The 13,384-nt window shown below is 42.4% G+C and overlaps 1 protein-coding gene across 5 annotated transcripts in view; it reads right to left on the reverse strand.

Annotated features, from left to right (window-relative positions):
• The window catches only part of LOC130918728 (carboxyl-terminal PDZ ligand of neuronal nitric oxide synthase protein-like), a 216,019-nt gene that overhangs the window by 108,787 nt on the left and 93,848 nt on the right, over positions 1 to 13,384 (reverse strand). For all 5 annotated transcript variants that reach the window (XM_057840699.1, XM_057840698.1, XM_057840700.1 and 2 more), the window contains one exon: positions 8,777 to 8,885. In XM_057840699.1, coding sequence (XP_057696682.1) covers positions 8,777 to 8,885 — 109 coding nt within the window. The remainder of the gene's footprint in view (positions 1 to 8,776; positions 8,886 to 13,384) is intronic.

A 13,384-nucleotide genomic window follows, 5' to 3' on the forward strand; every position in this document is an offset into this window, starting at 1 on the left:
TTATTTCTTCGCCGTCATTATTTTTTTTAATAATATTTAGCTGGTACCAAGTGAAAGAAGCTGGCCTCGTCTACGGATCATCAGTTAAACGGGGTGTCCAAACTTTTTGCAAAGTGGGCCAGATTTGGTGTGGTAAAAAAGTGTGGGGCTACCTTGGCTGATTTACGTAGAACAATATATTGAAACAAATTTTAGCGAGCCCTTCTGTGTGTCACATTTGCTTGATTATTATTATTTTTAATTTATAATTTCAACAATCTCGCCTTTGTGGCGTTCTCTTTCGACCCTCGGGCTCTTGCGAAATACTGCTGCTGTGAAATTAAACTAGCTTCAAGTTGCTATAATTTCTCGCTGCGTATCTTCCCTGTAATGTTGCCGTACATGTCAGCGTGTCTTGTTTGGTAATATCGCCTGACGTCGAACTCTTTGAAAACAGCGACTGTCTCTTTGCAAATGAGGCAGACACAGTTGTTGCGTATTTTATTGAAGAAATAGTCCAATATCCACCTATCCTTGAAGCGTCGGCCATCGCAGTCAACTTTTTTTTTTAATTGATTGTCGCCATTTTAGAAAATTGGAAGTATAGGGTCACACGGGGTAATGTTGCTTAGAGTGCTGCTCTTAAAGTTTTGCAAAGTTTCGTGAGAATAGGCTGAGTTTCTGTGGACAAGATAGTTGTAGATATCAGTGTAGCAGATGTCAGGCAGAGACGGCGAAGACAGCGGGTCGAAAAATATTGATTTAGGCATCAAATAAGGATCTGGCGAATGGATAGACTGAAGCTTTTCCACATAACGCCTTTTATGCAACGCATCCAATGAGTTTACAGCGTCTGAAAGCACCGGGGCTTCCATGAATTGCAATATAAATTGCACGACAAATTGAAACCATTGAGAATACAGATAAACAATGACGGACAATATGGTGGCCGGATACAGTGACGTTGGTGAGTGGGGTCTATTGAAGGCTAAAGTAGGTTGTCTTTTTTCCCCATTAGCCTCAATGTAGAAATGCTAATGTTTACAGTGTTTAATATACTGGACTGTCTCAGAAAATTAGAATACACAATATTCTAATTTTCTGAGACAGTCCTGTACATTAATCCACCATTTAAAGCAGGGGTGTCCAAACTTTTTGCAAAGGGGACCAGATTTGGCGTGGTAAAAATGTGGGGGGCCGACCTTGGCTGACGTCCTTTACATAGAACAATATACAGGACTGTCTCAGAAAATTAGAATATTGTGTATTCTAATTTCCTGAGACAGTCCAGTAGATGTTTCCTTATTTTGTATGTCTGAACTTTAATTCTACGGCATGTAGATGACCAATAAACATTTATTAAACGAACTGGAGTCTCATGTGCCATCAGCACGCACGCACAAATGTTTGCTCGCGCGCGGGGCGATAAAATGCAGCCATGAAAATTACCGCCCTCATTTTTATTTACCGTGCGAGAAATGGAATGCCAGCTTGTAATTGTCTCCTGTCGTCTTCCAAAATTACAACTGGGAGACTATAGGTGTTCATTCACGACCGACGTGCAGCCAAGCTTGGCATTGAAGAGACAGGACACAACAGCGTACCCTCCTTTATTTCGTTGAAATAAGTCAAAGTTTTGGCCACTCTGGTGCGCTTTTTTTGGCTTTGTGCCGCTTTCCCCGCTTGCATTCCAAGCGTCCGACATTAAAAAAAATCTCCCGACCCTCCCCCTACCCCCCTTAAAGATTTTCTTCTCGGATCTACTCAATTCACATAGGTCACCCTTTTTGACTTGAAAACGGCGATTTTTGCCGAAAGGTGAGAAATTTTAATGCCTGTGAAATGTGAAGTGTTTTATTATAATTCATCCGAGCATATTCATGTGGCAAAACCACCAAACTACTGTTGCAAGTTGTGTATTGATAGCATGTACATACTACTGTACATACACACATACACAAAATCGCACACATATTAGAATACCTTTTAATTTTCATAAATACAAATGGTTGGTTTTACTCTTTGTGCCCTCCAATTGATCACTAAATTCTTCTGGATGTACCCTGCTTCCTGCCCATAGTTAGACTGTGGAGCCAAGCTGGGTTTGGCTCCAGAACCTTTGTGACCCTCCAGAGGATATGCGGTACAGCTAAATAATTCACTATACAGCTTGTAGAGCAGTGTAAGGTGCATTCTAAAACAAAGCCTTTAATGTGTAAAATGCAGACAGGAAAGTGAGTACAGCACATAGTGGAAATGTCCAAATTTTTTGTGGTGATTGTGACACAAAGCGCTGTATGCATTGCCATGAAAAAATAATATATTTACAACATTGCAAGGACTGTAACACTTTTGTGAAATACCACCAATGCAAATTCAGACTCTTTAAAAAACAAAAAACAAACAAAAAAGCATAGGTAAGTTTCCGAAGTACTTCTGCTTTACTTACGCATGTCTGCTAGCAACTTCCGTTTTTGAATTTCTCCATCCAAAACAACAGTGGAGCTGGAGTAACATTAATCATCAAAATCCCTTTAAAAAGACAATTTGGAAATAATGCATCCATCTGCGATCATTACCACAGGGGAGGCCAACATGTTCATGAAGGCAGCTTGTGCCACCACAAAGACGTTTTTGTAGCCATGGTGCTGGTGTTTTATGGAAGGTATGTTCTTCCTATCCCTCCACTTTCATGTGTCCAGTGCTCCAAAAATACTTAAGCTAAAATCTTAAGCATGAAGCGACTTGTTGCCTTTGATATTGTTATTACGATGATGATTGTAATTATGATGATCTTTAATATTGTATTATCCATCCATCCATCCATCCATTACCTTCCGCTTAGTCCGGGGTCGGGTCGCGGGGGCAGCAGCTTTAGCAGGGAAGCCCAGACTTCCCTCTCCCCAGCCACTTCAGCCAGCTCCTCCGGCGGGATTCCAAGGCGTTCCCAGGCCAGCCGAGCGACATAGTCACTCCAGCGTGTCCTGGGTCGACCCCGGGGCCTCCCGCCGGTGGGACATGCCCGGAACACCTCTCCAGGGAGGCGTCCAGGAGGCATTCGAAACAGATGCCCGAACTACCTCAACTGGCTCCTCTCAACGCGGAGGAGTAGCGGCTCGACACCAAGCACCTCCCGGATGACCGAGCTTCTCACCCTCTCTCTAAGGGAGAGCCCAGACACCCTGTGGAGGAAACTCATTTCGGCCGCTTGTATCCGGGATCTTGTTCTTTCGGTCACGACCCACAGCTCGTGACCATAGGTGAGGGTAGGAACGTAGATCGACAGGTAAATCGAGAGCTTCGCCTTTTGTCTCAGCTCCTTCTTCACCACAACGGACCAGTGCAGAGTCCGCATCACTGCAGACGCTGCACCGATCCGCCTGTCAATCTCCCGCTCCCTCCTACCCTCACTCGTGAACAAGACCCCAAGATACTTGAACTCCTCCACTTGGGGCAGGATCTCATCCCACCCCCGGAGAGGGCATGCCACCCTTTTCCGGCTGAGGACCATGGTCTCGGATTTGGAGGTGCTGATCTTCATCCCAACCGCTTCACACTCGGCTGCGAACCGCACCAGTGAGAGTTGGAGGTCACGGCTTGATGAAGCCAACAGCACCACATCATCTGCAAAAAGCAGAGATGCAATGCTGAGGCCACCAAACCGGACACCCTCAACGCTTCGGCTGCGCCTAGAAATTCTGTCCATAAAAACTATGAACAGAATCGGTGACAAAGGGCAGCCTTGGCGGAGTCCAATCCTCACTGGGAACGAATTCGACTTACTGCCGGCAATGCGGACCAGACTCTGACACCGGTCGTACAGGGACTGAACAGCCCTTACCAAGGGGCTCGGTATCCCGTACTCCCGGAGCACCCTCCACAGGACTCCCCTAGGCACACGGTCTTCTCCTAATCCACAAAACAAATGTAGACTGGTTGGGCAAACTCCCATGCACCCTCGAGGACCCTGCTGTTGGTGTAGAGCTGGTCCACTGTTCTACGGCTGGGACGAAAACCACATTGCTCCTCCTGAATCCGAGATTTGACTTCCCGACGGACCCTCCTCTCCAGCACCCCTGAATAGACTTTACTGGGGAGGCTGAGGAGTGTGATTCCTCTATAATTGGAACACACCTTCCGGTCTGCCAATCCAGAGGCACTGTCCCCAATGTCCACGCGATGTTGTAGAGGCGTGTCAGCCATGACAGCCCTACAACATCCAGAGCCTTTAGGAACTCCAGGCGGATCTCATCTACCCCCGGGGCCTTGCCACCGCGGAGCTTACCACCCGCCTCAGTGACTTCAATCCCAGAGATCGAAGAGCCCACCTCAGAGTCCCCAGACTCTGCTTCCTCAAAGGAAGGTGTGTCGGTGGAATTGAGGAGGGCTTCGAAGTATTCTCCCCACCGACTCACGACGTCCCAAGTCGAGGTCAGCAGTAAACCATTTTCACTATACACAGTGTTAATGGTGCACTGCTTTCCTCTCCTCAGACGCCGGATGGTGGAACAGAATTTCCTCGAAGCCGTCTGGAAGTCGTTTTCCATGGCCTCGCCGAACTCCTCCCATGTCCGAGTTTTTGCCTCGGCGACCGCCGACAAAGTCGATCATTGAACTGCGGCCTAGGGTGTCCTGGTGCCAAGTGCACATATGGACATCCCTATGTTTGAACATGGTGTTCGTTATGGACAAACCGTGACGAGCACAGAAGTCCAATAACAGAACACCACTCGGGTTCTTATCGGGGGGGCCGTTCCTCCCAATCACGCCTCTCCAGGTCTCACTGTTATTGCCCACGTGAGCGTTGAAGTCCCCAGTAGAACGAGGGAGTCCCCAGAGGGGGCGCTCTCCAGCACACCCTTCAAGGACTCCAAAAAGGGTGGGTATTCTGAGCTGCTGTTTGGTGCATAAGCGCAAACAACAGTCAGAACCCGTCCCCCCACCTGAAGGCGGAGGGAGGCTACCCTCTCGTCTACCGGGGTAAACCCCAACGTACAGGCACAAAGCCGGGGGGCAATAAGTATGCCCACACCTGCTCTGCACCTCTCACCGTGGGCAACTCCAGAGTGGAAGAGAGTCATACCCCTCTCGAGAGGATTGGTACCAGAAACCAAGCTGTGTGTGGAGGAGAGTCCGACTATATCTAGTCGGAACTTCTCTGCCTCACCCACCAGCTCAGGCTCCTTCCCTGCCAGAGACGTGACATTCCGTGTCCCAAGAGTTAGCTTCTGCAGCTGGGGGTTGGACTGCCAAGGCCCCCGCCTTTGGCTGCTGCCCAACTACCCCTTTGGCCCCTCCCAAAGGTGGTGAGCCCATGGGAAGGGGAACCGATGTTGCCTTTTCGGGCTGTGCCCGGCCGGGCCCCATGGGGACAGGCCCGGCCACCAGACGCTTGCTTTCGAGCCCCACCTCCAGGCCTGGCTCCAGAGGGGGGCCCCGGTAACCCGCGTCCGGGCAAGGGAAACTGGAGTTCATTTATTTTTCTCATGATAAGGGGTTATTTTGAGCCATGCTTAGTCTGGCCCCTCACCTAGGACCTGTTTGCCATGGGTGACCCTGCCAGGGGCTCAAAGCCCCAGACAACATAGCTCCTAGGATCATTGGGACACGCAAACCCCTCAACCACGATAAGGTGATGACTCATGGAGAAGTCTCATGGCTGAATTAATTAATTGTGGACTAATGATGAGACATTTAAGGTTGCAGTCATACTTCTACTTGAATTTGTTTGGAAAAGGTCTTTACTATGGGTGTGAAAGTAAATCAATAAGGTGATTAAAGCCGGGCAGCATACAGAAAATTTAAGATGATTCACGATGATCCATGTAATTTTGACCATGTCGGTAAAGTTACTTTTTAATGAAATGACAAAATTTGAGTCTTTTCAGCCTGCTTTGAGCTGCTTTCAGCCTATGTGTTGTTAGGCTATGCACATTCCCCTTTACGAAAGTACAGCCAGTGTGCTTATGTGTGAAGTCACGTGGCTATCTGAAAATCAAACAGAAGCACGTTGCTATCAACCGGTACACTAATGCCATGAGTGATAGTGGCACAGTGGCCACTGCAATATTTACAATGTTGTACATTGTCATACAAGCCGTTTTAAATCTTTATACATGCATGCTTATTGTCTACAATCTATTTTTATATACCTAATGTTTACACTAAATATACATTTGTTAAATACTGTATGTTAAATTGAAAGCTGTTCAATAAATCAACGAAAACGGTTAATGTGTATTTCATGCATTTATTCAGATTTTCAAATTATATAACAGTGTGCTTGGGCGAATTTATCGTCATTTATCATCATCGAGGTAAATCTGCTCAGTTAACCGCGAGAAGTACTTAAGGCCATATCGCCCAGCCCTAATGGCAATATATACACTTTGTAACCCAATAGGTTATCAATATCAATCTGGAACCCAAAATCCACATCACTGTTCAATGTCACTGTTTAATAAAGGAAATAACAGGTTTCCACCAAAATTATCAGCCACAAAAGTCTGTGTTTTGAAAAAAGCACATTTGTTTACAAGAATGTTACAATAATATAGTTTTATATGTATGTTGTATGTAGTTTTGTATTTATTTACAGAAATGTTATATATTCTCATAGTCTGTGATTAAAACAAAAGTATTTAAATATCCTCCACAAAAGAGCAAAAAACATTTTAAATACTGTATTTCCATTTAGAATAGATTGCTTTCTGTTTATTAATTGTATCGTCGAATATATTTGACTGATTTCATGACACATGTATCCATAATTATTGTTTTGCCATAGTATGTAGCAATAGTTACTAGGGATATCCCGATCCAGGTTTTTGCATTTCCGATCCGAAACCGATATTGTTTTGCACTTCCGATCCGATACCGATATTGGCCGATACCGATACCAGCCTATCTGAGCATGTGTTAGTTTAAAGTTATTTAGCCTCCTTACTTAGTCGTCAGACTCATGTTGAAAAGGGTTTTAATACTCTTGATAACAACTAGCCAGCTGAATTAGGTGAGTTTGAATAACACACAACGGTTGGTAATAAGAAACTGACCTGTTTATTCAGTGACAACCACAAAACATTATAAATAACAAACAGAAATGGCATAGTCAGTCAATAAAACGTGCAAATAATATTGTAAACTGTCTTAAAAAAGCAAAACACACAAACAACCTCGGTGGAAAATCCCACAAAACCCCCAAATTATTAGATGCTTTTAATGTTTCGTGCATTAGTTACAATAATTGTATAAAAAGCCTCTCAGGTTTAAATAAACGACTATTTCAGTATCAAGTTAACATTTTAAAACAGTAAATAAAATACTTAAGTTCCCATTCTGTATCAGCAGCTTTAAACTACATTCAATTCATTTAATTTTGCGAATCAACTGTTAAAGTTGTTAAAATTGCTCCCGTTATTCCATAATTTCCCTTCTGTCTACTTTCGAAATGTGAAAGTTTTAAAACTGTTTTGAAGATAAATTCAAGTCAAGATTTTGCCGATTAAGGAGTATTTTAGATAAAAAGTTAATTAGGTTCGCTTGGAAGGTTCACAACAGCCCAGGGAAGTCTTCTGTTTTAAGATGGCGGCTGTTTACTACCGCATCTAGTTGTCCATATTTCAATGTTGCTACCGCCGTCGAGTATGTCAGTTTGCATCTAGTTCTATATACATATGATATCTATTATCTACAGTAAAACGATGTTGACGTAGTTTGTAGCGGCTGTCAGCAGCAGTCAGGTATTCTTGTGTTTTTCATCCAGCGGCATGAGTTGAGCTAAAGCCGTAAGTTGAGCATTGGCATTACCCGGGTCTATGACAAGCATGCTATCATCATACTCTCGGGACGCGCGGTCCGTTTCCCATTGCGTCCCGAAGACCGCGCTGTGTATTAGTTCTGCTTTACTTGACATATTTCAATAATCGGAATTTGGATGTTTGTGAATCGTTCTTGAAGCTTCAGTGGCCGAATCGCTCAAGGATGTAATGACGGCTGGGCATGTTGTATCGTGGTTCTAAGTGTTGGATGGTGCGTCTTTACTCACGAGAGATAATGACTCGTCATCCAGAATGAATTCTTCGGCAATGACTCTTGTTATTCCCTGGGCTTTGGGACTTTCAAGTGCCAGTTTGTCACGCATAGCAAAAGTTTCTGCCAGTGTTAGTTGCGTAGGACCTTTCTTTTTGTCTTCGGTTTTCTTAACATACTCCTCATATTGTTTGTGGTGGTATTTCGCTAAATGCTTGATTAGGTTGGTTGTATTAAAACTTCTTACAGCTTTACCACCACGCTTGACTTTATTGTGGCATATGTTGCACTCAGCCTCTTCGTCTTTGTCGTCCTTTAAGGTGAAATGATCCCACACAGCTGACATTTTTACCGATAAAGTCTCTCGGTAAATTGGGAGAAGGTAATGTAGTGTGTTGAAGTTGTGCCATAAAATGCGGACCGGATTTTAGGGAAACCGAAGCAAAAACTGGAATGGATTATGTAAATTGGTGCGCTGGAAAACCCGGATCGGACTTTCAAAAAAACTGGATCGGAAGTCTGGATCGGAATTTTTCCGTGTCGGCCGATCCGATACCGATGCACATTTTTTTGCCCATATCGGCGTCCCATCCGATCCAAATATGGGATCGGGACATCTCTAATAGTTACTAGGAGTTGAAACATTGTAAAATGATGACATTTATAAAAATAAATAAAACTAATATATTTCAATAACGTTTTTGGTTTGGTTTAACACAACCAGTTGTGATATGGCAAAAATGAAAACTTAAGAGAAGCTTCTCACCTTCTTTTTAGACTTGAAAACATTACACCGGAAGACATTACTGTGACCATCTCGTGCAATGTAACTGAAGATCTTTAAGTCTTGAGAGTCATGAGACACATAAAATATTCTGAAAGACAGAAAGGACAACAATTAAAATGCATGATTACATAATTTCCCGAATATAAGGTGCACCTGTGTATAACGTGCAACCCAAATTTACTTGTAAAATCTGGGGAAAATTATCGTACCCGTGTATAACGCGCACCCTAATTTTAGCACCAATAAAAAGAAGAATACAAGAAAACAGAGCTTGTGTACAGATACAGAAATGTCATTTTACTGACAGGTGAAACACAGCACAAGCATTTCACATGGTAGTTCAAAACATTACCGTCAACTGACAATATGTACAATATGACAACTTAACAGAATCCAGGAGAAAACAAAACATATGACTTTTCTTTTAAAGGCTGCTGTATAATGTCATTGACATTTAAAACAGGAATGCAAGGTTTTGACTCACACTTTAGGAAAATTATTTCAAGGATTTACAGTCAGAGTAAAAATGCTCTTCAAATCAAAACAACAAAAACAAACACATAAAATCAGAGATGACTCCAAACAGAGGGCAAATTTTATCACATGATCAAAAGTACCAACAGTTGCTTTCACAGCTTTGATTATGAATAAGCTGAAACAGTAAACTGAATAAGACCAGAGCTACCAATTCGAGATAGACCGATTATCGGCCGCGCCGATTATCGGCGCCAATATTTGGAAATTTGACCGATATCAGTATCTGCCTTTTATAATCCGACCAGCCGATATAAAAAACTCCATTTGTGCAGGCGCCTCGCCCTCCTGCCTGCGGTCTCCCGCACTAGTAGTCACCCCGTCCTCTAATTGGTTAAAAGGTAAATGGAGTTACACTTGTATTGCGCCTATCCCTCTTTTGTCGGCCCTCAAAGTGCTACGACAGTATCACTCATGTGAATAATCAGTACTTGTTAAAAGACTGGCAGCATTATCTTTGTGTGACTTTGAGTAATGGACTGAGCTCATCTTGAGATGGCTAGTCATTTTATTTTTTGACTGATCATTGGCTGGGAAACAGAGCTGCTACGTATAAGTCACAGGGTCATGCACCATACACACGTTATTACTAACTGCAGGACTTTAAACGAGTTAATTGTGATTAATCGAAAAAAGAAAAACGTGTCTAAAAAAACATCTTCATTGCAGTTTGATTTCTAAGCAGCGCAGAATCTTTTCACCGGGTGTTGTTTTCATCAACGATGACGATACTTCGTCAACAAACACTCTTTTCATGACGATGACGAAATGATAACGAGCTAAAATCATTCTTTGGGAGACTAAAACATAACGAGACGAGTGCCAGTTTTTGTCTGACGAGGACAAGACGAAAATTAGCAATAGTTCACAGTGTGTGACATTTTCCTCCACTGGCTATCCACTGTTGGCATCACCCGCACCCCGTTGAACTGGTTCTCATCCTACCTTTCTGAGCGCACCAAATATATCCAACTCAAGTCATTACCCTCCCCAGTTACCTAGTCTTCGGGCCCCTACTCTTCATCATCTACCTCCTTCCCCTTGGCAATATTTTTCTAAGTTCAACATCCACTTTCACTGCTATGCCGACGACACCCAACTCTACCTCACCTCCGAACCCTCCTCCTCTCTCCCGCCCTCAACCCTGATTGACTGTATCATAGAAATAAAAATCTGGTTTACCCACAATTTCCTGAAACTCAACAACAATAAAACCAAGGTGGTCCTCAATGGCTCCAAATTCACCATCTCCAAAAATCATAACCTATCCCTTACCATTGACAACTCCATTGTTTCTCAAGTCAAGAGCCTGGGAGTAATCATATACAACACACTTTCGTTTCAATCGCACATCACTAACATGATCCGGATTGCCCACTTTCACATACACACCATTAATCGCCTCCGCCCTTCCCTTACCCCACATTCTGCTGCAATTCTGGTCAACAGCCTTGTCACTTCCCGCCTGTACTACTGCATCTCTCTCCTCTTCGGCCTCCCTCAAAAAGCTCTCCATAAACTCCAACTGGTCCAGAATTCAGCTCCCTGCATCATAACCCGTAGCCCCTCCATCCACCACATCACTCCAGTCCGCCAACAGCTTCATTGGCTCCCTGTCCACTTTCGAATCCAGCTCAAAGTCCTCATCACATTCAAGGCCATCCAAAACCTCGTCCCTTCGTACCTGTCCGACCTCATTCATGCTACAACTCCCTCCTCTGCCCTTAGATCCTCCTCCTCCATACACCTGACTGCCCCCCCACGCTCGCCTCAGCACCATGGGGAGCAGAGCATTCAGCCACTCGACTCACTCTCCCTTTTCAATCCAAAATAAAAACTCGCCTGTTCAGACTTGCCTATCCATAATAATTCCTAATTTCTTGTTGTTGTTTTTTTATTTATTCGATTAGTATTTTTTCTGCAACTTAAATCTCTTTTAGTATTTTAAATTTTCCTTAAACGTTCTATACTTTATTTTCTCACTTTTTAATTTGTTTAAATTTTTTAAATGATTGTACGGCGACCTTGAGTGCAAGAAAGGCGCCTTCAAATAAATGTTTTTTTTTTTTTTTTTATGTGTAGTTAGCCTGCAACGTAGCATTGTCTGGTTGTGTCACTCGTGACGTGCTGCCCCCCACTCCTTCCGACTCACCAGTGTGTCGTCTCCAAGCTCCATGCAGGCTTGCACACAAGGTAAGATTTGTTTCCTTGGCCAGAAAGAATATACAATGATGCTTTAAGCTTTAAAGGTCTGTGCTGAGTAATCATCACACACTAAATGTACTCGTAGAGTTTAGCATAGTATTTGCGTTAGCATCAGCCTAATGCTAACTGCGAGCATCCTCATTAACTCTCGTACAACTTTTTTTTACTTAAAGTTCGTGGCGTTCAGTTGGGTATAAATAATTCAAAATAATGTACTGTTTTCCTACTGAGAGTGTATTATCACCAAGTTAGTGTCCTTGTCGATAGACGCTACAATATGTGCTCATCTGTCAATGTTCGTTTACTAATTTATTTTTGGAGTAAAAATAAATAAGGGCTGCCAAAAACAACACTCTTTGCAGGGTTCGTGTTTTATATGTAAGTCTGATTAAATGCATTTGTTAAGTGTTGACAATTTTCACACCAGTGAAAATTGGATTTAGTCATTCACTAAAATGTGTTTGATTTAAAAAAAAAAAAATAATAATAATAATAACCTTGTCTTGGTGACAAATAGTATTGTGCAATTAAAATGTGATTGATCAAGATGAATTAAATGCAATTAATTAGTTTGATTATTTTAATCGATTCCCACCTCAGGTTATTGTACCATTAATCTTCTAGTTTCATGTAGATACAATGTTAATGTTAATGTGCTTAGCCCCATCCAGAGGATTAACATTGCATTTATGTAGGTCCTTGAGTTGAACTCAGCCTATCTGACAGTACTTATCAGTTTAGACAGTATACAGGTTATTGAACAGGCACATTTTTGAGAATAATTTAAATTAATGTTACTATGACATAATGACTAACAAAAAGAAATGATCTTATGTATCTTTAGCAAATTATTGAGCATAATTCGATACGCTCGACGTCACACAAGTAATAAAATCAAATGATTCTTCAGTCAAGCATCACTTCTCTGACGTTCAATTTTATCTAATGTATTTCCATTCTCCCTAAAATGTCGGCTGCTTTGTTTCCTTACATCAAAGCTTTGTGTAGCCACTGTAATCGGAAAAAAAAAAAAGACAAACATCTAAGCCTCCCAGCTGACAAGGCCAATCAGAGGGGGAAAAAAACGCCACAGGCTAGTAGGATCTGACTAAAAAAATCTCAGGAAGGGTTGTACCATGGCACTGATCTGGGCAAGGTCTTCAAACTTATCTGCTGCATTTGCACAATGTTTATAGTGATTTCCATATAAATAAAAATGTGCAACTAATTTTCAAATTCTGAAGAATTGTTGTTACACATATAAAACACATGGCAATCATGTTTTGAGGTGTGTGAGTTTATTCATTTCTGAATTAAATTTGGTCTGGGCTTAACCGGGAAAGTGTGAAGAGCTAGTAATCTTTCACAATCACACAATTTGATACTATCAAAATTACTGTGCAGTGGTTGAAGATTTTATTTGATGACCCGTATTTCATCGTGTAAAAAAAAAACAGATTACCCCTCTGTTTTGTAAAAATGTAGTGGAAAATAAAAGAAAAAAAAACATTAGAATAACATTTTCGTACAAATGATTCTAAGGCTAGGTTCATACTGCAGGACCTAACGCATAATTCCGATTTTTTGTCATATCTGTTTTTTTGCCGTGCCTGTTCAGACTGCCCCTGTCCATTGAGCACGTTCAAGTATTACAGTGGGGAGAACAAGTACTTGATACACTGCCGATTTTGCTGGTTTTCCCACTTGCAAAGCATGTAGAGGTCTGTAATTTGTATCATAAATTCTCTTCAACTGTGAGGGACGGAATCTAATACAAAAAAACAGAAAATCACGTTGTATGATTTTTAAATAATAAATTTGCATTGGTATGAAATAGGTATGTGATAC

The sequence above is a fragment of the Corythoichthys intestinalis genome, chromosome 7 (assembly GCF_030265065.1).
Source record: "Corythoichthys intestinalis isolate RoL2023-P3 chromosome 7, ASM3026506v1, whole genome shotgun sequence".
Lineage (NCBI taxonomy): Eukaryota > Metazoa > Chordata > Actinopteri > Syngnathiformes > Syngnathidae > Corythoichthys > Corythoichthys intestinalis.